The sequence below is a fragment of the Myxine glutinosa genome, chromosome 3 (genome assembly GCF_964187855.1).
Source record: "Myxine glutinosa chromosome 3, kmMyxGlut1.1, whole genome shotgun sequence".
Classification (NCBI taxonomy): domain Eukaryota; kingdom Metazoa; phylum Chordata; class Myxini; order Myxiniformes; family Myxinidae; genus Myxine; species Myxine glutinosa.
This window is the reverse complement of record NC_136263.1, coordinates 127,745,990-127,771,921: the sequence shown is the minus strand read 5'-3', so window position 1 is coordinate 127,771,921 and position 25,932 is coordinate 127,745,990. Positions and strand designations below refer to the sequence as shown.

Sequence of the window (25,932 nt, the reverse complement as noted above, 5' to 3'; positions counted from 1 at the left end):
GTGTTTGTGTGTTTGTGTGTGTTCATGTGTTTGTGAACAAGATATCTGGAAAAGTTCCAAACGTATTTGGATGAAAGTTGTTGGGGTGATTGCCCTTGGGATAAGGAAGAATTGATTAGTTTTTGGTGAAGCGCAGGATATTATTCCGGATCCAGGAATTTTTTTGGGAATTTATTTTTCTGTTTTCCTTTAAAAACCATTTTCTCTGCAATGATTGGACCGATTGAGAGCAAATTTTCACCATAGGAGGGACTCGGTCTGTAGAATATTTTAATGGTAATTATGACGTCACAGGTCACGTGGTTCGGCCGCCATATTGTTTTGAGTGAAAAACACAAATCCAATTTTCTCCAAAACGCCTGAACAGATCGAGGCCAAACTTTGCAGGCAGAATCGCATACCCATGACGAACAAAAAAGTCAGCGAGCATGACGTCATGCATCACATGGTTTCAGAGTTATGACGTTTTTAAGCACAAACCTTTAAAATCTAGCTCCTCCCTCATTTGTGATCCAATCGTGGGGAAACTTCACAGATCTGTTCAGCATATCAGTGTACTAAAATGTCCTTTTGGAATTTGCGATATGTCACGTGGTTTGGCAGAGATCGTTAATTAAACGCAAATAATAAAAACATTTATATCTCTTGAACCACTTTATTGATCGACGTGAAACCTCATACTGGAGTAGAAGTCATGAAGAGTAACAAGTGTGCAAAATTTGAACATGATTGGATGTACGGTCTGGAAGCTAGAAGTTGTTATTGTGTGAAGAAGAAGACTCTTCGACTGTGGACGATTAATTAATCACATGTACAGACTTGCAGGCATCGTTTGACACAATCTCCCGAGTTAATTTGAACCTCAAATAAAATTATAATTCCAGATTTGTCAATGGCTTAGGTATATTAACAAACAAATAAAACAGATTTGGCAAAATTCCAACTTTTTTTTTTAAAGATCGCATATTCACCCAGGGTTGTGAGAGGCTGAAGAAGAAGACACCTCGCATGGGCTTCCCAGACCAAATAAATAATTCTGGTTCTGGCGCTGCGATTTTCAGGTTTATTACTCCCGCCAGGGAGTAATGCATTCGATCGTGTCCGTCCGTGTCTGTGTGTGTGTTCGTGAACAAGATATCTGGAAAAGTTCTGAACGGATTTGGATGAAAGTTGGTGGGATGATTGCCCTTGGGATAAGGAAGAATTGATTCGTTTTTGGTGAAGCTCAGGATATTATTCCGGATGCAGGAATTTTTTTGGGGAATTTTTTTGGGAAAGGTTTTTTCTGTTTTACTGCATTAAAGCTTTTATTCTTATTCTTAAATGATGTTTTTCTCCTCTAATTCCGTGATATATCAAATAAATTCTCTGACAGTTAGGGCCTACTTTCTTTTTCATTTATTGTTTTGGGGAGAGGGGATGTTAAACAAAACGTATTATTCCAACTAAACCCACGGCGGGAGTATGCGCTCTACTGAGTGGCGTTCTAGTTTTTATTTGTTTTTTTATACTTTTGTAATAAAAGGACATAAAATGTCTGTCTCTGTCTCTCTGTCTCTCTCTCTCTTGGCATGTTGTGAGTTGGGTGTGGCATCATGGCGGCAGTGGCAGTGTACATGCGTGTGTCGTTCGTTGTTACGTTTCTGTGTTTTGTTCGTTTATCGGCTCTTCTTATTTTCAAGTATTCTCTGAATTTCAAGTATTCAATTCGTCTGAATCCGTCCACAACGTTTTGGGATACCTTGTTCACAGACAGACAAACAAACAACCAGACAGGGGTGAAAACATAACGTCCATCCATCTTTGGTGGTGGAGGTAATAAACATACTTTCTAAACATAACCACTGTGGTTCACACATTTCTGCCAACATTCAAGTAATTTTGTGATGCCACCACGATCGAACCGTGTGTTCCACTGACTTAACCAGCGCTTCACAGAGGTCTTATCATAGTCAGAAGAAAAATGTTCTCCACAAAGGTGTTCCTTAAGTTTGGGTAAGAGATGAAAATCTGACAGAGCCAAGTCGGGGTTAGTGATCATTTTTGGTGCTACACATTTACTGTCTTTTACTTTCAGGATCGTAATGGTGCACCCAACTGTCATCTCCAGTCATCTCATCTCCAGTCAGTTATCCCAACTTTCATCTCCAGCACTTCATGCTTCACAGCACTGACAAGGTTGTGCTGCCCTCTGCCGTCTTGATTAATGTATTGTGGAGATATCTAGTGTCAGAATCACAAAACTTCACTCCCAGTGGCAAGAACAAATATGTGGACCTGCACATCGTTTCATTTCAGTATACTTAACCTGTTTTGGATTCAAAAAAAGAATAGGAGGCATTACTTTTCAGCACACCCTTGTTTAGTGCTCAATAACTATATTTTAAATCTGCATATCTTGTTATTGTTCAGTCTTTGAGGCTAAAACCATCAATGTCCTACATCATGCCTTTTTTATTCAGACATAAAAACAAAGAATGAAATCCTGATGGGACCAAAAGTAATCTTGAATGCATCGATCAAATCTCTCAAAGACAGTCTTTTGTTAAGCAGTGGGAGTGGGAAGGAATGGTGGGGTTGTGGCGGCAAGGGAGGGGCCACTTGAAAGATTAATAAAGTATGATACCATATGCACTTTTAAATAACAAGTTTGCCTAAAAATGAAGCATGTGCATATTAAAGCAATAATCTTGTTTTCATTCCCAATGATTGGGAGTTATCAATAATTGCATATTCGTCTTCATATGTACTTCCAAACTAAGACAACGGAAATGTAGCAGTTACAACAATGTCGATTGTACCTCCTGGCATTCAGCCCCATGAAGGCGCACATAGCCATCACACCCTCGGCACCGTGCTGCACCTCGGAGTCGTCGCAGTCTGTGTGTGCGTGCAGCAGGAGATAGGCTCAGAGGCGCAATAGGCTTTGGGGAAGCAACATCAGGCGTATGCCCAGTCCCACTTTGCACTCCCCGAGATTCTACAACAAAAGAACAAGAACAAAATATAACTTTCAACAACTATAAGGACACTCAGTAGAGAGCATACATCCACCAGGCTGAACAGTTTACAAAAACCTAACCAACTCATCCACCAACTTTTGTCACTTTTTGTTACCTATATCTCAATGGTAAAGAATCTCTTAAAAATTACATAATTCTCTAATCCGGATCCATATTCGGATCTTCACCAACATCTAATCATTTCATCCTTGTCACATCCCCAACCTCTCCACCAAATTTCGTCTGAATCCATCCACAACTTTTTGAGACATCTTGTTCACACACAAACAAACAAAGCACAATACTTGTAAAATCCCAAAAATAAGTTGTTGACCTTAGGCCTGCCTATGTTGACCTTTTGGCATATGTTGACCTCAAAAATTATTGGTGGTTAAGTTCAAAGACCAAGTATGCAAATTATCTTCAAATTACCTCTTCAATCGAATGAAAATTGATGATTTTAGAAATTCGGCCTATGTTGACCTTTTGACCTAAAAAATAATTGGTGGTTGAATGCAGTGACCTGATATGCAAATCCCCTTCAAATTTCAAGTCAATCAGATGAAAATTGAGGATTTTACAAATTCCACCTAACTTGGTCACCATTGGCCTATGTTGACCGTTTGACCTCAAAATCAACAGGCTAACAAACAAACAGACAGACAGAATAACGCACAAGACCAACCAATACACTTGAACAAACTTTGATTTTTGCACGCAACAGACAGGGTTGAAAACATAACCTCCATCCAACTTCAGTGGCGGAGGTAATAATGGAGATTCCACAACAAACACATAAAAACTCGGGATTCATCAGTGGACGACCTTTCACTTGTTACAAGTACAGTTGATTCTTTCCAATTTAAATAGACTAGTGGAAACTCCTGCCATTCAGGCGTGAGTACCTTCTCGGCCCACTGGGTACCTTCTCAGCCCCTCTCCATGGGCAATGTGCTGCAGCACATTCTTAGAAATGCACTTTATAATTTTTGTCATTTTTGAAAGAGATTTTATTGATTACAATATATAATACTCCATAATCCTAATTTTGAAAAGGTTCTATCATGTTATGAAGATAAATTGAAGAGGATTTGTAATACCGGCTACCACCAAAGGTGGCGATATTTCATGTTGTCATGTGCCTGCCGTGTCGTGAACACCGCAGGGCGACACAGATGACCAAACAAGCTTCAACTCCAAGGCGTTCAATCCAATGATGACGATTTTTTTTTTACACTCGAGGGAAAGGAGGATGACGAACTTACCTGGACGACTTCCACCCGACGTCTTCGCACCTGGATAATCAATTAACTCAAACCGACACGGAATTAAAATGTACAAAAATACCGGCTCTATTGAAGAATGCCAGTAACAAAGAATGCACAATAAAACAAAATTCCTAATTGGAGCACCCCAGACAGACTCGATTACAATACAAGGGAAAAAATAACTGGAAAATAAATGTTATTTTTGTGGGCACTTAGCTTCGAGCTGCTCTTGAACCTCGTCAGGAATCGTCCCGGTTCGTCACAAGCCTTTACATCCTTGCACGGGAAACCGCAGGCTGCATTGCTCACGGGCGGGAAATAGGCCTCGCCTCGTCCGCTCACTCCTGGCTCCGCGCGCAAAGCGAACAGCTCGGTCGCTCCAGCCACGCTCGACCTCACGATCTCATTCACCAACACCGACGTGCCCAGGAAAAGAAAATGCGGCCGTGCCTTCAATCCAAACCCCGCGCAAACAGAGCACTACGAAATGTTCACGTGCTCGTCAATGAATTCCCCTCGCGCAGGAGCGCTATGAACTCCGACCGCTCGCCATGAAATCCCGAAGCAGAGCGAGATACAAAATCGTGACTGTTCACCACCAAAGCCAGAAGATGTGAGGAAGTCAAGAGCCTCGACCATTCTCTTAGCAAAGTCCGGACCCAAGAGAGAAAATATCCACCCTCCAACACCTTTGTACTCAAGGCTCTGACGTCATCCTGACGACGTCTCCGTGTCCGCTCCTATCAGCAAGTGCCATCTCAGCAGTCCTTGCTTGAACCAAATTCCGAACCAATCACTGCTCTTCAGGGTATGGCCCCATGGCCCCGCCTGCTCGATGTGGCTATGTCACGGCTGGCAGTGCCAGCGGTAGTTGAATGTCCCAGTTCCGGTTGCTTTTTATTTCGTGTTATAAATGCGCCATTTCCTGTCTATGTGTGTGTGTGCTACTGATGTCATAAGGAACAGAGGAAACATAACAGAGGCCATTACATACAGGGGATTAATTACCCATAATCCCTAACTAATAAACACAACCCCACCCCTCGTGATGGGAAACGAAGATACGCACTTCCATGACATAGCCTGACTTATGTACATCAAGATGGCGACACGACATTCGGAGCATACCACCTATACAATTCTATTCGGACTAACGTAATCACTGTCTACCCCCTACAAATGCAATATATATGTACAGTATGTGTCCATATACACATCTGCTCCATTGTATATAGACATGTTCCAGCAGAGTCTATTCAAATTGGTGAAACTATATTTTGTGAAAACTATTCACTTGTTTGTTTATTTCTTTATATGTTGACGCTATCCCTTCTTCTGTATGTACCACACATCAATTGAAATCTATTTCCATTTGCTTAAGCTACTTTACTATGCAATTCATTCTACTTGGAGTGTCCACTAACTTATGAACCTGATATTTAACACAAAAATGCATATGGACTCTATTGAGAAGGAAATAAAAACTTTTAGAAGATTACGATTGATAAAAAAAACTCCACAGGGTATGTGCAAAATGGAGGTTTAGGATCTCACTTTTTTCCCATCTAGGTCAAAAAGGTGAGTTTTGAGCAAAGTTGTCAACCAACACAATGGAGTTACAGTGCTATTTTCTGTGGCTAGAAGTGTTTTTGGAAGGTGGTTGTATGAAACACATCAGAGGTGCTCATTTTTTCAATAACAATCAAAACCTGATTGTAAAACTTGAACCAATCACGCTGGTTGGGCATGACTCACTCTTCGCTAGACAATCTCAGACACCAATGACAGGTAGGCAGCAGCCTCATCATTATCTGCTGATTTGGAGAAAATATAATCTGGAATGTGTCTTTCAATGCTTTCAAGTCCAAGACACTCACTCCAAATCTAAACTAGATGGCAACCACATTTCCGAGCTGGCCTCCAAAGCCAGTCGCCGACTGGGCATCCTCCGTCGTGCGAAGTCCTTCCTTGGCACTTCTGAGCTCCTCACCACATACAAAGCTTTCATCCACAGATTGATGGAATACTGCTCTCCCCTCTGAGCTGGTGCTCCTGCCTCACACCTAGCTCGGCTTCACACGGTTGAAACCAAAGCATTCAAAACCATTGGAATCTCCCACGATGAAACTGATTCTGAGGGCCTTTCACTCTCTCACCGCAGGCAGGTTGGTGGTCTTTCTGTCTTCCACCGACTCCTCTTTGGCCTAGCTCTCCCAGCTTTGTCTGTGCTGTGTCCCCAAAATATTCCTGCAGGACGCACAATAACTGCCAGCAACCCTCTTCTTGTGAAACTGCCAAAATCAACACTCTGCTCACCTTCACTCTTTTATTCCTCTTTTTCCCACCTCTGGAACAAACTCCCACACTATCTTCAATCCCACTCCTCCCTCCAGGTCTTTTCACCACCATCTGTTATTTTCCCCCATCCAAAACCTTGATCTTTTCTACCCCCGTTAATACACCCCAAATGCACCTCTTTCAATGTCCGACTTGATTCTAGAAATTCCTAGTCATGTCAATTTGTTCTATGCCATGTACCCCTTCCCTCCCCTTCCACCCCCCAGCCCTCTCCCTTCCACAGATCTCTCGATGTCCCTGGTCTCTTCTGATGTGCTTGTGTGCTTTCCTCTCTCTCCCCATCTTCTCTCCCCCTCCCTTTATTGTTTTATGTGTCCATTTATGTTTTTTGTGTTTTATCTGCTAATGTGTGTTTAATGTGCTAGCTCTTGCATGAAACTAAATCTTATATACAAAAAAATAAATAAAAAAAATCATAGAATACTTATCCTGCACAGTCAACTTGGTGCGAGACAACTCTTCTGTTTTTGAAGGGTTTTTTCTTTGATGTAATATTGCCGCCAGACCACGTGAGCGATGACATCATAAATTTATATTCTCCAATATAATTGTTGCATAGATCACACTCAAGAAATTTCAAACTGATCAGACGAAGTGTTGTTCCTGTCGAATTATGACGTCATAATTAAGGCACCAATGACTTGGTGCTGAAGAGATATAACTTACTAAAGGATAGAATCTCAAATAAAATCCACAAAGCAATTCTACCACAATTTAACCAAGGAGGAGTGGTGAAACATTGCCTCATCATTGGCCTCAATGAAAGATAAACTGTATTCTTGCACCATACTTGCACAGCTTAATATATCCAGGTAGGTCTTGTCCAACTACACAATCAAGAAATATACAACAATAAAGACAAATAATCATGATTGCAAATGCATAATCAAAAGGAGAATAAAGAAAAAGAAAACATACTTTTTTCGATGAAGAACTGTCAATACAACAGCAAATAAATATCTTGGAATGGATGTGTTAATGCTCACCTTGCTCATAGGTCACCAGTGGCTCTCGCTCATCGAGGTCATCTGTAGAGGACATGGTGCCTGTAGATGGTGTACGTGGTAATTTTCTCATGAAATCTCCTGAAATAAATAAACAGCAGAACTCTGGTGTAACCATCACAATTATTTTTAAGCAAGGATCGGAGTTCAGCATTTCTACGTTACCTCCATTATAGCCTGAGAAATATGCATATCATAAGGTCTTGCTAAACATAATCAGACACATCCACTGGGTAATCCACATTTCCAAGTTAGGCTCAATACAGTCAAAGACTTGGTATCCTCCATCTTGCTAAATCCTTCTTTGGTAAATCTGAACCTATAATAGTGTGCAAAACATTTGTAAAGACCCAAGGTTATGGTAGATGCGTCATTGAACCTTAAAGGTCGATTGGGAACCACACACACCATCATTTGGCTCTTGTATTCTATGGACGCGAATGACATCAAGTTGTTGGAGACTGTAATCCGTTTAAAGAAGGATGCGTCACTTTGTTGAATATTGTCTAATTTTTTTCAATCGATCGATCAGGTGGTGTTGGAATTGGATAAAGACAAGCTGTTCCCTTTGCTCAGCAGACACTTTCTGATTCAGCTGACTATATGTAAGCCTTGCAGCTAATGTTGACAGTAGTTATCATAAAATAATCAAAAATCGCCGATTCCAACTCTTTTTTTATTCATTACAACATCTTTGAAATCTTGTACGTACATCGCTCTCTCTTGCGATGATACCTGGCATAATCTTGTTTGCTTTCTTTCGTTGTAATGCCACTCTATGATTTATGTCTGATGTCGTCTCAATTGTTGTCCTATTTTAGCATGACTGGCCATTTAGAGTAAGTGATTGCTGCTTCTTCTTCTTGATGGCGATTCAGCTAAGCATTGTTCACCGACATGTTGAGACATTTGTTGACATCGACTTTCTCTGTGTTCGGCAGATTCAGATGCTCCCGACTCCCAAGTATGTTGAGAGATTTGCTGAAGGCTCCTTTTTCGATCCTGTGAGGACTGGGCTTTTTGATGTTCACAGGCATTTTTAGCCATACAGTCGAGCGTTTTAGTCCGATATTGTGCACTTTCAGATTCACATCTTTCTCAGGTTTGTTTGGCTTTTGCTGCAAGTCTTGATATTTTTTGGTCTTCCCATGTTGCCTGATTGATGGTTGAAAAGGCTGTTGGCACAACGAGGCACAGCAAATATTTATATATTTGGTTACCATGAATAATAATAAATCGTTGATGATGCGCAATAAAAATTTAACTTTTTGGATTTTGTGGAATGTTGCTGTAGCAGTGTAAGATTCTCCCCAACACGTTCTATACTGCTATCTATCCATAGAAAACTCAAAGTCTGGAACTTCAACAATACGAACAGTATTCAGTAGAATACCACATGCATTAATGCGTAATTCTCAATCACTTATAGGGTACATCTGCAAAACTTGTCAATATCTCACATCGATTGTTCATCATGTGCATTGTCCAATCAGTTACAATCCTGTCGGTTTCAGTCCCTTCAGTTCACCAAGATCACACAAAGTTGTTGCACAATCCAGAATGCCAATTGATCCTTGTCCTTGGTCTAGTGTTGACCAGGCTGACAGTGTGTCAGCTGAATGGGCTGGATATGTGGACGTGTTCCATGTAACTCCGCTTTGCCCAGCCTCCACGCCGCCAGGTCCCGGAAGTCCCTTGTCCGGCTTCACCTCTTTCGTTCAGGCTTTCAGTCAATAGACTTTTCACTCCAACTTCGGTACAACACTCAGGAGCTAAAATATAATACATGTATTTCATTGCGACAGTGTGCCATCCTCAACTTGCTTAGTCGAGTCAAGGTCATGTCAAAGACCGGATCTGTCAGTCATAGAAACCTCTCCCAGCCCAGGCACTCGCATGAAAGGTAACAACCATCACATGATATATACTATATAATTATATATATATTTATATATATCACATTCACCTCTGTCCCACTACATACATTTTACAACAATCCAACACGTCTCTTTCTACATTTAAATAATTAATTCCTTATTCACCCGAATATGGGCTTTCTTAGACTCCTGCACAAAGATGTATCTCAGTACTCAAAGACCAGGCCAGTCTGGCCAGTGCAATCGTTTAAGTTGATCTAATGCAATTTTATCATGTTCAGTATCTTTTCTAGATCAACGGTAATGAAAGAAATGTGTATTTTGAAAGAAGTAAGTGTTTTTGTATTTGGAATTCACACAATTTCCATTACAGGAAATATTATAGTAAGCCATGGATCGTCGACAAATCAATGATGCCGGAAACAATTCCCAAGTTTTTACGCAATCATAAACGAACAAGAATGACTGCACTGTGGTCACAATTTGCGACAAAATCCGGTAATGGGCTGATTGGGAAAGGTGCAATTAAATCGCTCTTAAAAGATTAACAGCACGATTGGGAAGCACACATTTAATGCGCTATGAAAAGATTAACTCAACACCACTTATCCATGACAGCCTCCATCACAGCTGATTCGTAACATGGTAACAGAATTGTTTAACCCCAATATGTGACCATTCAATAATTAAATAACCCGATATTTTTAGGGAGGGATGTTCCGCACATGCTGATGACCTTGATGAAACCTTACTACCGTAAAACTTCGACTGCAACGCGCACTTTTTTTACCCAAAATTTTTTTTTAAGTTAGAGGTGCGTACTATACATAGGTCTAGTTTTTTTAAAAGTTTTTCTTCAGATTGAAACGATCGTCGAGGACGTCTTCGAAAATGCAAGTGGCAATACTCAAAGAACAAAAACAAAGAATAGCTAAATGTTTAATATAGAATACATAATCTGTAAGTTCACAATCATAAGGTAAGTAAGTAAACCAGTGTTCTATTAAATGTTGAGTCAAATATCTGGCAAGTTCGAAAGTTATTCTACTAATGAAAAAAAATTATACCGGTAATTGAATGGACGTTGGAAATGAAAAATATTGTTCGATTATTTGTGAGTTGTAATTATGTACAACTCTTAAAACGATCTCCCCATCCACGTGACGCCTTGAAGGTGACCATGTTTGGCAGCGTCGCAAACATGACGGCTTTCACATGCACCTCTGAAATGCTAACGTCACCGCCTTGTTGCCAACGATCTGTGACCCAATCGAGCAGTTTGGCCTAGAGCTCGGGATGGGTGGGCCGCATGACCCTGTTCGGACATTTTGCTTCGTGGGAGCGACTGCAGACGCTCCTTCTGTCGTCTCCATAGTCTTATGTTCACCTCAGATATTCAGTTGATTTCCCGCCCAGCACCTCTGTTGCCGTGATCTTCAGTGTATCGAACAATGTTTAGTTTTTGAGGTGCTGTGTATGATCGTCGTCGAGAACTCATGGTTAATTACGGTAAGAAAACTAGTGGAAATAGAAGTCAATGGTAAATCTTATGAACAACTGAATGAAGCTGTTAAAGAACACTTGGGTTTTATAATAAAATAAAGCCAATTATCAGCAACTTGAGTACCACGTGATTGTCGTCCGACAATAGGCTATGGGTTGCTTCGTTGGATTGCTATCCGACTTCCGCCGTTTATTACCCTGCCCTCGCGAAGCGAAAAGCGGGGTTACACATTCAGTTACGTACGTGCGTGTGCCATGTGCCGTTCGTGTCTGCATTTTAAAAATTCATTTTCTCGGCAACCGTTGGTCCGATTGACTTAAAATTTTCACCATAGGAGCGCCTCCTCCTTTAGAAAATTTTAATGATAATCATGACGTCATGTGTTACAGGCGCCATCTTGGAAAAACTGAAAAACTTTGCACCTCTACATCTCCAAAACTGCTCTATGGAAAAAATTGAAACATGGCTCATTGTAAAGAACTCCATATGGGGAATAAGATATGTTGATGGTGATGCCATCAGTGCCTTAATTATCATGTCATATTTCGACAGGGACAACGCTTGGTCTGATCAGTTTGAAATGTATTGAGTGTGATCTATGCAACAATAATATTAGAGAATATAAATTTATGATGTCATTGCTCACGTGGTCTGGCAGCCATATTGGATCAAAGAAAAAAAAATGTTCAAAAACAGAAGAGTTGGCTCGCAATAAGTTGACTGCGCAGGGTAAGTATTCTATGAATGCCATCTCATTCAATATGCGCTGCTATGTTTAAACTTTGCGCAATCACAACTGAACATCGTGATTGATACGATTTACGACTGTCGTAAATTTAGTTCCTTGCCCTGCCGTGATATTATTTCATTAGCGCCGCTCTGTTCAACTATTACGAAATTGTGACCGACAGTCGTGGTCGAGATGGACTTCGCTGTTTTTGAGAGATCTAATAACATGTTTTACGTCGATATATTTTTTCATTTGAGTGCTGAAATGGGGGTGCATATTATATATAGGTCTATAGATTTTTACACCGCAACAATAGTCCAAGTTGGGGGTGCGCGTTATGCACAAGGGTGAGTGATTGTCGAAGTTTTCTTGTAAAAATTGTAAAAGATATTTTTCGATTTTTCGAATTTTTTTAGATTAGGTAGATTTTTTGGGGGTCCCTCATTGCAAGTAACACTCAATCCAAACAGAGACAATGGCAATCGGATGCAACAAATCCAGGCAGTGTGTATAATCAGCAGAGGACTACAGGCTTGATGTCTAGACCCACCAGAAAACCAAGATGGTGGCCATATTATTTTGTCTGGGTGCCATGATGTGTGGAGTCAAGCGCCAAATGTGGGTGGGGCAGCTATCCGACCAAAGGGTGCACATTTCAAAAGTTGACCCCCAACCAGAACCATGACAACAGCAACAACAATCATGCGGAGCTCTTGAAGAACTGCGACACATCACAGGCAAAAGGTCAGGAAGTCCCAGTAAATACCACAAATATGCTAAAACAGCTCATATAACCGTGTTCTGTAATAGTTGCATTACTTAATGTTTCAAATTAAATATTTATTTAATTTTAATTCATTCATTCATTCATTCATTGTGTGCACATGTATCTTTACTGATGAATTCTAGCTTAAGTTTCCCATCCACTTCTGGGCTAGCATACACACCACCAGGGGGTGATATTTCAGCTGCATACATACATACAAACAAACATATGTGATAGCTGCATTATAGGAAGATAATGAAAACGTGTATATTTGTAGTTTTGTGCATATTGCCACATCTGTGAAAATACATTCATGTATGAGCAAAGATGGGCATGTTGATGAAGGAGTTAATTTATCGTAGCAGCTACATATCAGCCTCCCCACCCAACCTATATAGACGAGCAGAAAAATTATATATTTTTACGTCATTAAACCTTGAATAATCTCGCCCGTGCACTGAACAATGTGTGCGTTATTGCCAATGCCAAACGATGTCATCGACACTGGCCTCAGTCACGTTCATTAATCCACATCGACGAGTGCAAAACCGATTGTAATGACGGGCGCACATTCTATATTTTCACATCACTCAGCCTTGAATAACCCTGCATTCATTTTCTGGATGCACCGAACAATGCATGCGGAATTTCCGAAGCACATGTGCTGAAACCGGTAGGAAGTTTTCAGACAGAGTAGCGGAATAAATGTATGCCAACACTCTGTCCTTCTCCCATCGCAACACCCCCCCCCCCCACCCCCCCACCCAACCCCAGCTTTTTCCCAAAACCCGCAAGCTCAGGTTCACCTGAGTGACCAGATATAGGCTGAGAACCAAGGCTCCCCCACCTGACTTTTGCATACAGACTGTAAACCGCTTACCCTCCTCCTCCTACCTCCTCCTACCTCCATACCCTCACCAACCCCCTCCACAAGCCTTCAAGATGGGGTCACTTTGACTTCAGTAAACCATCAAGAAGATTGCTGTTTAATTCTGCAGCAAAAATTAACCTGAGACCCACCATAGCCCCGATCCCACCCACTTCCTAACCTTCCCAAGTGTGTGTATATATATATATATATATATATAGATACAGTCACGTGAAAAAGTAAGGACACCCCATGTAAAGTTTTGACTTTTTCAACATATTTCAACATACAGCTATTTGATCTTCATTTCAACGATATTGATAGATAAAGGTGATATAATATAACAAATATCATGAAACATTTACATTTTGTAGTCCATTGTATAATTTAAATAAACATAAATGCAAATTTCGCATGTGGAAAAAGTAAGTACACCCTTGGCTCTAATAGGTGGTATTGCCCCGTTTGGCAGAAACAACCTCAAGTAGGCATTTATTATAACTGTCTGCCAGTCTCTGACATCGACTGGGAGAAATTTTTGCCCACTCCTCCATGCAGAATTATTTCAGCTGTGCGATGTTTGAGGGGTTTCTTGCATGCACAGCTCGTTGCAAATCCCCCCACAACATCTCGATGGGATTTAGATCCGGGCTTTGACTTGGCCATTCCAGAGCCCTCCATTTCTTTCTTTTCAGCCATTATTTGGTGGATTTACTGGTATGTTTAGGGTCATTGTCACGTTGCAAGGTCCACCAGCGGATGACCTGCAACTTTCCGACAGATGGCCTCACATTATCCTCAAGCACCCTCTGGTACAATGAAGAATTCATAGTGGATTATATGATGGTGAGCTGCCCAGGCCCTGATGCAGCAAAGCTGCCCCAAACCATAATATTTCCACCACCATGCTTTACAGTTGGTATCAGGTTCTTGTGGTCAAATGCTGTCTTTGGTTTTCGCCAAACATGTCTTATGGTACTGTGGCCAAATAGCTCTACCTTTCACTCATATGTCCAGAGCACATTGTTCCAGAAGTGTTGGTCTTTGCCTCGGTGTTCATGGGCAAAACTTTAGTCTTGCCCTGATGTTCTTTCTGGGCAGCAAAGGTTTCCCCCTGGCACACCTCCCATGTAGATGAAATTTGTGCAGCCTCTTTCTAATGGTAGACTCATGTACTTTGACACCAACAGTGGCAAGAGCTACCTGAATGTCCCGTGATGACATTCTGGGGTTCTTAGAGACTTCTTTCAGCATCTTGCGGTCTGCTCTCGGGCTGAACTTGCTGGAGTGGCCTGGCCTGAACAAGTTGGCAGTTGTTTGGAATCTTCTCCACTTGTAGATGATCTTCCGGACAGTCGAATGATTGATTTCAAATTGTTTGGAGATCTTTTAAAATCCCTTCCCAGACTCGTAGGCATCTATAACCTTCTTTCTGAAGGCCTCAGAGAGCTCTTTTGATCTAGGCATGGTGACGCCGCACACTTCAACAACAAAGAGCAAACCAAACGAAATGTCTGAGGTTTAAACAAGACAGGTTCCTCCAAGATCCTCTCTGACGATGTTCTAATCATTTGCACCTGAGCTGGTGCACCTGATTCTAATTTTAGGTATTTGAAGTAGTGATAAATGTAGGGGTGTACTTACTTTTCCCACATGTGAAATTTGCATTTATGTTTATTTAAATTACTAGGGCATGCCCGTACTATATATATGCCCGTACTATATATCTATCTAAAATTATATCCCCCCCCCTCTATTTACATGAAATGGTTTGGTTCATTCGCAACGCCAAAGCGAACGGCGAACGGCTTGCGAGTACAGTGACAATCCCCCCCCTCTATTTACATGAATGGTTTGGTCCATTCGCAACGACCACAGAACCCCCCCCTCATGCAATGGTTTGGTCCAAAGCGAACGGCTTCCGGAGTTTGGTAAAGCAATCGCCATCGCGTGCACAAACGCGCAGGAAAGCGAATGAATCGCAAATTCGTTTTTATTAGTGATACGAATTGAATTGGGAGAAATTGGGAGATGAATGAATTGGGAGAAATAATGCGCATAAGAAATCGAATTACGTACCGTAATGGCGGTCAGCTCGTAACGCGCTCAGCTCCGCTCGTGCTCGTCTCACATCGGCCACGCCTACGCAACAAAGCGTTCTGTGATTGGCTGCCGGAAAGCGTGCTGCCGGACAGTCGTCACTGTCCGGAAGTTCGCAAATCGCAGTTAGGATGAATCGTTTTAATTTAATCGCAGTTTGAATTCGTTTTAAAACATAGTTTAACGGCAACATAGTTTTCCAACGTGAAATAAATGAATACGCTGTCAAATGTGCCGTCCGAGGCAGAGTCCGATCGCCACGTTCGGCACACGTGATAGCTCGCTGCTCTCTGATTGGTTGAAGCGTTTTTTGGACATATCTCGGTAAGTACTTGTCCGATTAATATGAAACCTTGAAAAGGCACATCCTCGGGTCCCCAGCAATATACCTGGCAAGTTTCAAGTATATCGGACCCGTGGTTGTCGAGAAACAGCGGTCACAGACACACAGACACACAGACACACAGACACACAGACACACAGACACACAGACACACAGACAGACACACAGAGATTGCTGGAATTATAGATAGATACAATGGACTACAAAATGTAAATGTTTCATGATATCTATATATCTATAAAACACAGTTTGTGTGTGTGTGTGTGTGTGTGTGTGTGTGTGTGTGTGTGTGTGTGTGTGTGTGTGTGTAATTTTACCGATAGACTCCTAAACGGAGAGGCTCACGTACTTGATATTTGGCATAGACATAGCCATTGAGCCTGGGACGAACATGGCCGAGACCATATTTGACGAGATCCATATTTTTTATTCATATTTACCTCAGCGCATTTCAGCGAAGTACCCGCTAATCTCAGCCGGTTCCAGAGCAGCTCGCTGATTCGCTCAGAGCGATCACGTGATGTTCCATTCCCGCCGCCAGACTGATTCGCTCAGAGCGATCACGTGATGTTCCATCCCGTCACACGTCACACGTTTTTTCACCTTTTATGCGATCGTGTTTTGTATCGATTTTGTGCGATATGAATTAAATGTCTTTGAAACAGCTGTGAAACGTCTTTCCACAACCCTTCCGTAACCGATTGGAGCAGTTTATTGCCGCACAAAACGAGATCCGCGAAGCGAGTTGGTCGAGTCGTGCTGACCAAGATGGCGACATGGCGGCTTCACTTTTCACGGAGTATGAGCGTTCTATATATTTTCAATTCAGTGCGCCCGTGATTTGTGGCATAGACATGACAATTGGGCCTTCACGGTGTAATTTGTGCGAGGCTTTTGTCCGAGTGAGCTTGAGTCGAGAGGGCGAATGTACGGGTTGGGAATGTGCGGGTCTCCCTTTCCCCGCCCGGCAACGCCGGTACTGGAGGACGTCACAGGATCGGTGAGTCTCCAAAAATCCACTTCGTGCTGTTGCGAATATGCAGGACTATGTCGTGATTGTTGTGCTGCTCTCCGACCATGAGAACTGCAACGTCATTGTTGACTGGCCCTCCCCCCTCCCCCTCCCCTTCTCCCCTCCGCCTCCCTTTCCCCCTCCCCCTTCCATCCTCCCACTCCACCCTACCCCTCCCCTCCCCCTCCCTTTTCCCCCTCCCCTCCCCCCCTCTTTTCCCCTCCCCCCCCGTTGCCCTCCCCTCCTCCCTCCCCTGCCCGGCAATGCCGGGTACTTCTGCCGGGTCCCTCCCCCCTCCCTCTCCCCCCTTCCCCTCCTTCTCTCCCCCCTCCCCCCTCCCCCTCCCATCCCTCACCTTCCCCATCCCCCCTCTTCTCCCCTCCCCTCTCCCCCCTCCCACCCCTCACCCTCCCCATCCCCCCCTCTTCTCCCCTCTCCCCCTCCCCCTCTCCTCCCCTTCCCCCCGTTCCCCTCCCACCCCCTCCCATCCCTCACCCTCCCCATCTTCTCCCCCTCTCCCTCCCCCTCTTCTCCCCTCCCCCCCGTTCCCCTCCCCTCCCCCGCCCGGCAATGCCGGGTACTTCTGCTCGTTTGTTATATTATATCACCATTATCTATCAACATTGTTGAAATGAAGATCAAATAGCTGTATGTTGAAAAAGTCAAAACTTTACATGGGGTGTACTTACTTTTTCACGTGACTGTATATATATAATATATATATATATAATATATATATAATATAATATATATATATATAATATATATATAATATAATATATATATATATATAATATATATATATATATAATGTATATATAATAATATATATATATATATATATATATATATATATATATATATATATATATATATATATATATATATATATATATATATATATATATATATATATTGTTGCGGATATGAGATTGGCCTCCATCCATATCCGCTTGTAAATATTCCCCTATTTCCCCAATACTTCCCAACTATCCCCAATCCCCCATTCCCTAGTCCCATTTTCTGTAAACAACACTCTGTAGACCCGACCTCCCCCTATTTCCCCCATTAAATGTCGCATCCAGGTCCACCGCATCTCACGTAGACAACTACAGGAGATCTTGCTAGTTATTCTTAGTCTATGTCAGTTAAGGACTCGTTTCCATTAATTCTGACTCTTCGTTGCACCAGAATGTGATTGTATGGCACCGTTAGAAAGTTTAGGACCTCCCAATACCTCCCCGCAGCTCTTCCTCATGGTACAACAACAACAACAACAACAGCGGCGGCGGCGCGGGGAGTGTGCGTCCTCACTCCGGCTTGGTTAGCCGCCATTGAACATGTGCTCCGACGGGGTTACCACGCAGGGGCTCGCTGTCAGCTCCTCGTCAAGGGCGGAGCCCGGTAACCCCCCGCACCCAATAGAAGCGGCGGACCGATCCCATCTGGGGTGGGGCCAACGAGCCGAGGGCGTGTCACTCCCCGCTAAGCATGCGCAGGAAGAGGGAGGTGACGTCAGATGCGCCCTCAGCTTGGAGAGAGAAGACGCCACCTCCGAGCGCTGCAATACCTCTCCGCATCTCTGGACCGGACCGCGTTTGATTCTGCCCCTGAGCCAAGGTGCACCTTGTGCTATCGACTGCCTGTCCTTCCCTGCCATCAATCCCCGTGTAAGTCAGTCTTGTCCCGTTTGTCTGTGGTCTGTCGGGGATAGATAAGACTGTGTCTAAGTGCCCATCTTTTCTGTGCTTTACCTCTTACCCTGTAATCTACCCCTTTTCTGCATCACCAATTATATCCTCCTCCGGAGGTCTTGAGAACTGTACCCCTTGTGTCGTTTCATTTAACCCAGCCGTTGTGTCCTTTCCTTCATTGATTTAGCGTAGCGCGATTCGGCCAACGTTCGAGTGGAATCGGGCGGGATCGGGTTCTAATCCGGGAGTAACTGTTCGGACGCGGTAATACACCACCGCTCGGTAAAATAACATCTAAAACCGCGTCTGTAACAATTGGTTGTCAGGAGTTGGATTCGGACCTGGGACTAAATTTGTTAGGCCCAAATTTTGGACACCAATTGTGTTAGTACTGTAACAATTGGTGTCGGGAAGTGGGATTGGACCCGAAGCGCGCTTCACGCGCTCGAAATTATTAACGGCGAAATTTGATTTTGTTTTACAAAAATAAAAACCCGAATTTTGAAAGTCGCGCTATGGCGGATCAAGACGGCTGGGTTCCGGTAGAGGAGAGTGAGGCAGGGTCGATCCAGGACCAAATTGAGGGACAAGAGGAGAGCGAAGCAGTGAGGGCGGCAGGTTCGCAAAATGGCGCCTCGCACATGGCTGCGGCGGCCGCACCCGCTGCACAAGTGGGAGGGATGGCCCAAATGCAGGCCCTCATGGAGCAATTTATGGCGCAAATGCAGGCGTCCCTCAACCTGCAGAAGGACGATATGAGGGCTAATAGTGAGCAAATGAGGGCTGATAGTGAGCGATTGGGTGAGCGATTGGAGGGCCAAATGGGGTCCAATAGCGAGAAATTGAGGGAGGACATGGGGGCCAATAGCCAATGGTTAGAACAAAGGATGGGGTCCAATAGCGAGAAATTGAGGGAGGACATGGGGGCCCAGATCGGAGGGTTAGGGAGTAGAATAGAGGGATTAGACAATAGATTAGGGGAAATACAGGAGGGGTTAATGGGGGTAGAAAACAGAATGGCCGTTCAGGAGAATCAAATGGAAGGGATGAAAAATGGGTTAGAGGGGTTAGAAAACAGTATGGAAGGCAAATTGAGGGACATGAGGGACCAAGCGGAAAGGGAAGTTAAACAAATGGGGCAGCAGATAGAGGGGGTCAGAATGGGGGTAGAAACTAAATTGGATGCTCACAGGGAGGAAATGGAGCAGATGAGGGTGGCATCTGGGCAGGAGATGCAAGTGATGGGAGAAGAGATCAGAAGAGGTGTGAGTGAGGAGGTCGGAGGAGTGCGCGAGGAGGTGAGGCACTGTAAGGAGCGCATGGAGAAGGAGGTGAGAAAGGGGACTGTAAAATTGCAAGGTGGTATAGAGGAGTTGACGCTGGGAGTAGAACAACTGACAGTGGGACAAAAGGAGTTGGGGGAACAGGTAAAGAAGAACACAGCGGTAATAGAGGGTTTAAAATCGACACAGAAGGAGATGAAAAAGGACGTAGGGGTAATTAAAAAAGAGTGTCAGACGGTACATGAGGACCTGACGAGGAAAATGAACAAGGTGGTAGAGGTGATGGAGGTTAAAGAGCGGGAGGTGCGGGAGTACATAGAAAAAAATAAAGTGGAGTTAGAGGAAGAACTTAAAGGGGCGCACGAGGAGATGAAGGAGGTGAAGCAGAAATTAGAAGAAGTGGAGGAAGGGGTGAGCGAAATTAAGAAGCGACGGAGAGAGGATAAGAAAGAGATAAAGGAGGAAGTAAAAGAATTGGTCCAAAGTCTGTGTTCGGATCGTGATGATGTGCTCATTAACCGGATGAGGGATTCGCAGGTGATGGAGGAGAAGCGAAGAGAAAGAGGACCCGGTGTAAGTGGTGACCAATATGGTCGTGCGTATGATGCGCCAGGGGATTTAATGAGCTTGGGGGTCGAGATGGACCCGGGTGTTCGTGAGAGGCCGTTGGTGAAGTGTGCGACAGGTCTGGTGGGCGAAAAAGGAGGTGTGCGAGAAAGTCCGACTCTGGGGTGTGTGAGGAAAAAGTGCGTGCCAAGGAGTGAGGGTGCTGTCGAGAGTGAGTCGGTCGTAGCGCGTGTGCGAGGGAGCACATGGAAGCGCGTAGTGAGGAGTGCTATGGAGGATGTAAAGGGTGAGAGCACACCTGTGATTGTCACAGAGGAGGTGACCGAGGAGGGGGCGCGAAGAGGTGTGTTGGTGAGGTGTGCGAGCGACGAATGTGTGCCAAGGTGTTCGGTGGTCAGGTGTGTGACCAAGGCTGTGAGTGGAATGAGTGTACCTGGGTGTGTTAGAGAAGGTACGACGAGGAGCATGGGAACAGCTGGAGGTATGAGCAAGAAAGGGGTAGCGTATGCATGTCAGAATGCAGATGAGGCATCGACGGTAACCGGGTTAGAGGTTAGAACGACTTATAGCCGAATCGGGCCCTCGGTGCGCGTCGGGCAGCTTCGCGTGCCGCGAGGACCAGCGGGGATCCGAACCACGGCGGTTTCGAAAGAACCGCCGTACGCGATCCACGCTGTGCCTCGCTTGGAACGGCCGCGTCCGGGCTCCACTAGGCGGAGCGGGCAGCCCGATAGGAAGGGTCGTCATGGCGACCACCTTTTGTTGAGGCATTCCGGCAGGTCGAGATCGGGCCATGGGATGGCTCCGTGCCGAGATGGTGCGTGGGACCTCGGCCCGGGTAAACCTCCTTCCCTGCACCGAATGCGGGACGTATCCAGCCGCTGGCACCAAACAACCCGCATTCATGGCTTGGCTGTACGAAGCCGAGCAGTAGAAGTGAATTGGCGCACCGAGAGGCATTAGTAAGTAGACTGTAATGACGAGGATAGTGTTTTGGCCCCGAAATTAGAAAAACAAAATTTGATGATTGGCAAAGGATTGGCAGTAATGATTGGCAGATGATGGGTAGCGATTGGCAAATTTTTGATTTGTTGAAATTTGATGTGCAAAATTGGTAGTGGGAGATGCCCGATGTGGTGGGATGGCAACTCTGTCATCCCTCACAAAAGTGGGGCAAATGCGCACTAGATTATGGGGTTTATGGCCGTGAAAACTAGCCCGGGTGGGTTAGGTTATATTGATAGGGATCTAGCGAAGATGACCTTAGGTAACGTTAAGATTAGTTAGTGACAAGGATACCTGTAGTGGGGACGCAGGTAGATTAGTGTGGATTATAATGATGAGGGAGCGCAATAGTTTAAAGGGGCGACTGGGAAGCGCAAGTTTCAGAGGGGAGTAGTTAGATGAGATGATGCCGTGTGGTTGAGAATTGAACAGGTGTGATTGCACAGGTGTGCAACTGAACAGGTGTGTGGAGCAGTGTATGAGTAGTGAGTGTTGTGGATCAGCGCGAATGCGCTTGGGGAGAGAAGGGTGCAGGTAGCACCAGGTATGAGAGCACAGGTGTGCAAGTAAAGGTGTGTGGAATATATGGAGCAGAGAATGAGTGGTGTGGAGAGAGTTGGAGTAAGTGGTACGGAGTGGTGTGCATGGTGCGAAGGTGTGGATGGGGGAAGAGTGGACCCCTTTCACGAGTACCCGGGGCGGCTAGTGTAAGTGTTAGGTAGAGGGTATAGGTAAATTGTGGTTGGATATTGGCATTTGTGGTGCGGTTGCAGAATGGTATTGTGGATGGGTGCATTAGTGTTGTGGAAATGGCTGGGCGTGTAGCCTGTTAGTGTGTGTAGTTGGTTTGGGCACTCCACCACTGTGAGGATGTCGGCCAGGTGAGGCCGCAGGTGGGCTCTGGGAGCCGGTAGTTGTGGATGGGGCCCGAGGATCCGGAGGACGGACCCGGGTAGCCCAGTGCCAGAGGGCACCAAGGGGTGACAGAGCCAGGAGAGGGCCTTCCACAGTTAGTTAGGTTAGGGTGAGGAGCTAGGTAAGCTCGGGTGGCAACTGCAGTGGTGGAGGTGTGCAGGTGGGTAGACCTGCTGGGAGAGCTGCACGTCGCAGCCCAGAAATTGTGCGAAGGCACCGGGAGATGAATCGGGGGAGTGAGACCCCAAATTGAGAAGCACCACAGTTTGGTCAATGGGAATTGGTTTTTAGAACCCATAGTGTAAGTTGGCCAATGGATTGGCAGGGAAAGACCCCGGGTAATGTAAAGTTGTTAAAGTCATTTAGGAAATAGTTAGGATTGATGAACCTGTCGCACCATACGCAGCCACTTACCTGAGGTGATGATGATGACTCCACACCTGTGTTTTCCTTGTTTTGCGTTGCAGGAAAGGAGAATTGCTGTTTGGATTTGTGAGACGCATCACGACATGGATAAGACATTGGGGTGATTCCATCTCTCCCTCCTTAGGAGGGACTGATGATGAATTGGAGATGGCAAATTTTGATGGGAGTTGGAAATGGCAAATTTGATTGGTTAGGAGGGAGAGAAGACGAATTTGGTTTATGGGAGGAACGGGGAAGACAGTAGGGACGTTTGTTGATTTGTAAAGTAGATGTTTATGGGTAGTGTTGTGTTGTGTGGATACAGTAAGGGGTAAGGGAGGGGCAATGTAGGTTACCTGGTGGGGGGGGGGGGGCGTACGGTAGGAACGTACCTGTCTCACCTGGTTCCCATGTGCCCCCAGTGTGCATTACCTTGCATTGCGTGCACTTTTGCGCCCTTACCACCTTACTCACTTGTTTCTTTTGTCTCCCACCTCTGAGGATCTGGCTTTGGGGCAGAGAGAGAGGAGAGAGAGGTGCTGGCTCCGCAGTTGTGGGCCTGTACTTTCGCTGCTTGCTGCCTGGATCGATACACCATATGGACCGCAATTTTTGTGGCCGCCCACCATGGACCGCAGTTCTTTTGCGGGCAAGCACACCCGTTGATGGACCTCTGGGTCAACGTGGCACCTATGCCATAGAGGTGAACCACTATAGTTGGCCCCCTGACGGCCACAATTCAGAAATGGACGCGGTTGGCGCCTTTCTTTATTTTTTAAGGAAGCCAGAAGGCCAAGTGCTTCAAGAAGGCAAGACCAGCGGCAGAACATCAGCCGGCTGCGACACCACCGGTGACTATGAACACTTTATTGGTGCACCGGATGGTGCTGACTGTATGTATGGGGTGGTGCTTTTGGTGCTTGGATGGGGTGCTCTGCACATTATTAAAGGCCGTAGGGCCACAGAGCACTCGTGGGTTGGTGTATCGATGCTGGCATGCATGCTCTCTCTATGCATAACATCTGCATGTGTTCCTCAAAGAACAGGTCCTGGATCGTAGTGTAAATATCAGTCTTGTGTAAATAATGCTCCCTACCGGCTGTACGTTTAGTTTGAGGATTCTTTCCGCGATTCGGTTATCCTGTGGGTGTGTTTCTGTGAGGAGAAGGGTGCAACGTCGCAGGGGGACATATTTACTCATTTGTGAACATCTGTAAAACTGTCGCACTCAGGGTTGAGTTAATAGTAGAGGGAACTACATCTGAGTGCCACACTAAAGTAAGTAAAAATTTATCGGGTCGGGACGCCCCGAGGTAGAGAAGGGTGCAATGTTGCGGATATGAGATTGGCCTCCATCCATATCCGCTTGTAAATATTCCCCTATTTCCCCAATACTTCCCAACTATCCCCAATCCCCCATTCCCTAGTCCCATTTTCTGTAAACAACACTCTGTAGACCCGACCTCCCCCTATTTCCCCCATTAAATGTCGCATCCAGGTCCACCGCATCTCACGTAGACAACTATAGGACATCTTGCTAGTTATTCTTAGTCTATGTCAGTTAAGGACTCGTTTCCATTAATTCTGACTCTTCGTTGCACCAGAATGTGATTGTATGGCACCGTTAGAAAGTTTAGGACCTCCCAATACCTCCCCGCAGCTCTTCCTCATGGCACAACAACAACAACAACAACAACAGCGGCGGCGGCGCGGGGAGTGTGCGTCCTCACTCCGGCTTGGTTAGCCGCCATTGAACATGTGCTCCGACGGGGTTACCACGCAGGGGCTCGCTGTCAGCTCCTCGTCAAGGGCGGAGCCCGGTAACCCCCCGCACCCAATAGAAGCGGCGGACCGATCCCATCTGGGGCGGGGCCAACGAGCCGAGGGCGTGCTGAGCATGCGCAGGAAGAGGGAGGTGACGTCAGATGCGCCCTCAGCTTGGAGAGAGAAGACGCCACCTCCGAGCGCTGCAATACCTCCCCGCATCTCTGGACCGGACCGCGTTTGATTCTGCCCCTGAGCCAAGGTGCACCTTGTGCTATCGACTGCCTGTCCTTCCCTGCCATCAATCCCCGTGTAAGTCAGTCTTGTCCCGTTTGTCTGTGGTCTGTCGGGGATAGATAAGACTGTGTCTAAGTGCCCATCTTTTCTGTGCTTTACCTCTTACCCTGTAATCTACCCCTTTTCTGCATCACCAATTATATCCTCCTCCGGAGGTCTTGAGAACTGTACCCCTTGTGTCGTTTCATTTAACCCAGCCGTTGTGTCCTTTCCTTCATTGATTTAGCGTAGCGCGATTCGGCCAACGTTCGAGTGGAATCGGGCGGGATCGGGTTCTAATCGGGGAGTAACTGTTCGGACGCGGTAATACACCACCGCTCGGTAAAATAACATCTAAAACCGCGTCTGTAACAATATATATATATACATACTTACATATATACATACATATATATTTCTCAAACTCACTGCTCTAAAATAAGCTCCTTGATCACATTTTTTCTCTGTGAGAATACCATTAGACATCCAAAGTAAGTGAAGAATAGAACCAAACCTGGGCTCGTAGATGGTGAGTCAAGTGACCGCGATTCACTGCTGCCACTCCCGCTCTCCGTGTCGCTGCACATGGCTCCACCATGGCTCCATGTCCGGCTTACAGCACCATGCTCTATGCCAAAACAATAGCATCGCAGGTAAAGGTTTACAGCAGAAGAAAATTAAACGGGATTGTGATCAAGATAATCTTGTCAAAATAAGCTAATCAAACAAAGGTAGTGGGGGAACAAAATGTCTGGTATTGAATCATATTCTGTGAAATTCCTCATATTAGTGGAACAGTTTGAAAATAAGGATGTGCACACATTAATAAGATGATTTGTGAAGTTTAAACAGGAATAGGTTACTAAAATGATTAGAAAGGAAGAAATTGAGATGCTATATTTTTTAAATGAAGAAAGTAAGATAAAAAATACTGACCATTGCTTTTAATGGAAGTTTGTCCTGGGTTTGGTGGCGATAAAGGAGTTGTAGGTGTTGAGGGTGTGGTAGCATCTCCATACTGCTTTCCACTAAACCTGAAGGAAGCACAACAGTCTATAAGTACATTTACAACATTTGTATCTACAGATGATGGACAAAAAAATAAAACGGAAATTCCTGGGTAAATGAAGGACCCCAAGCAATGTCTCAATGTGGTCCATGTATTAATTAAGCAAATAACATCCCAGCATG

At 44.8% G+C, this 25,932-nt stretch overlaps 1 protein-coding gene across 3 annotated transcripts in view; it reads right to left on the bottom strand.

Annotated features, from left to right (window-relative positions):
- The window catches only part of LOC137423214 (rho GTPase-activating protein 45), a 250,787-nt gene that overhangs the window by 36,026 nt on the left and 188,829 nt on the right, over nt 1-25,932 (bottom strand). For all 3 annotated transcript variants that reach the window (XM_068110117.2, XM_068110116.2, XM_078774542.1), the window contains 4 exons: nt 25,678-25,775; nt 25,256-25,369; nt 7,615-7,713; nt 2,802-2,980 (listed from right to left, as the gene is read on the bottom strand). In XM_068110117.2, coding sequence (XP_067966218.2) covers nt 2,802-2,980; nt 7,615-7,713; nt 25,256-25,369; nt 25,678-25,775 — 490 coding nt within the window. The remainder of the gene's footprint in view (nt 1-2,801; nt 2,981-7,614; nt 7,714-25,255; nt 25,370-25,677; nt 25,776-25,932) is intronic.